The 1,635-nt window shown below is 59.9% G+C and overlaps 1 protein-coding gene across 1 annotated transcript in view; it reads right to left on the bottom strand.

The window, feature by feature from the left end:
* LOC113980863 (EVI5-like protein) overlaps window positions 1-1,635 on the bottom strand; it is a gene marked incomplete at its 3' end in the record, with an annotated part of 9,082 nt that overhangs the window by 3,281 nt on the left and 4,166 nt on the right. The window contains exons 5-6 of the mRNA XM_027708082.1: window positions 840-983; window positions 654-743 (exon numbers count right to left, since the gene is read on the bottom strand). Of these exons, the coding sequence (XP_027563883.1) occupies window positions 654-743; window positions 840-983 (234 nt within the window). The remainder of the gene's footprint in view (window positions 1-653; window positions 744-839; window positions 984-1,635) is intronic.

Below are 1,635 nucleotides of genomic sequence, written 5' to 3' on the forward strand. Positions count from 1 at the left end.
AATGGGAGAGACCACCCCAAAACTCCCCCAAAACCACCCCGGAATGGGAGAAACCAGCCCAAAACTGCCCCAAAATGGGAGAGACTGCCCCAAAACTGCCCCAAAACCACCCCAGAATGGGAGAAATCACCCCAAAACCGCCCCAAAATGGGAGAAATTGCCCCAGAACTGCCCTGGAATGAGAGAGACCACCCCAAATCCGCCCCAAATTGCAAGAGACCACCCCGAAACCGCCCCAAAATGGGAGAAACCACCCCAAAACTGCCCTGGAACAGGAAAGACCACCCCAAAACCACCCCAGAACTGCTCCGGAATGGGAGAGACCACCCCAAAACCACCGAAAACTGTCCAAAAATGGGAGAAACTGCCCCCAAACCACCCTGAAACAGGAGAGATTACCCCAAAACTGCCCCAAAACCACCCCAGAATGGCAGAAACCACCCCAAAACCACCTTGGAATGGGAGAAACCACCCCAAAACTGCCCCAGAATGGGAGAAACCACCCTAAAACCATCTCGAAATGGGAGAAACAACCCCAAAACTGCTCCCCCTGGTCCCACCCACCCCAAACTGCTCCCCCTGGTCCCACCCACCCCAAAACTGCCCCCCCTGGCCCCCGCCACCCCCCAGCCCACCCCATAACCCCCCGGTACCTGGGACATGCCCTCCATGTCCAGCTGGACCAGCTCGGCCTGGTTGAGCTGCAGCAGCGCCAGCCCCACACGGAACACGACCTCCAGCCCCTGCGGCACCGACCCCATGGGCATTTGGGGTTTGCCGTCCCCCCAAAACACAGGGAGGGGGTTTGGGGGTTTTTTGGGGGTCCAGGGGGCCGGTACCTCGTCCATGAAGACGTCGAAGACGCGCGTGGCCACGGGCAGGGGGAAGGTGGTGAGGAAGAGGGTGAGGAACCAGGAGGAGGCGTACATGGAGGTCAGGAAGCTCTGGGCACGGAAGTGCCCGCTCAGCTCCGGCAGCTGCTCCTGCCAGGGAGGGACGGGGGGGTGAGGGGATTGGGGAGCTCAGGGACGGGCCTGGGGTGTCCCAGGAATTGTTTCAGGGATGGTCCCTTTGGGGGTCCCAGGAACTGTCTCAGGGATGGTCCCTTTGGGGGTCTCAGGGATGGTCCTTTTGGGGTCTCAGGGATGGTCCTTTTGGGGTCTCAGGGATGGTCCTTTTGGGGTCTCAGGGATGGTCCTGAGGTGTCCCAGGAACTGTTTCAGGGATGGTCCCTTTGGGGTCTCAGGGATGGTCCTTTGAGGGTCTCCGGGATGGTCCCCTTGAGGGTCTCATGGATGGTCCTTGAGGGGGTCTCATGGATCACCCCTCTGAGAGGGTCTCATGGATGGTCCTGGGGTGTCCAGGAACTGTCTCAGGGATGGTCCTTTGGGGTCTCAGGGATGGTCCCTTTGGGGTCCCAGGGATGGTTCTGGGGTGTCCCAGGAATTGTTTCAGGGATGGTCCCTTTGGGGATCTCAGGGATGGTCCTTTGGGATCTCAGGGATGGTCCTTTGGGGGGTCCCAGGAACTGTCTCAGGGATGGTCCCTTTGGGGGTCTCAGGGATGGTCCTGGGGTGTCCCAGGAACTGTTTCAGGGATGATCCCTTTGGGGGTCTCAGGGATGGTCCCTTTGGG

This window comes from Neopelma chrysocephalum, unplaced genomic scaffold (genome assembly GCF_003984885.1).
Source record: "Neopelma chrysocephalum unplaced genomic scaffold, ASM398488v2 Primary Assembly neopelma1_95450, whole genome shotgun sequence".
NCBI classification, from domain to species: Eukaryota; Metazoa; Chordata; class Aves; order Passeriformes; family Pipridae; genus Neopelma; species Neopelma chrysocephalum.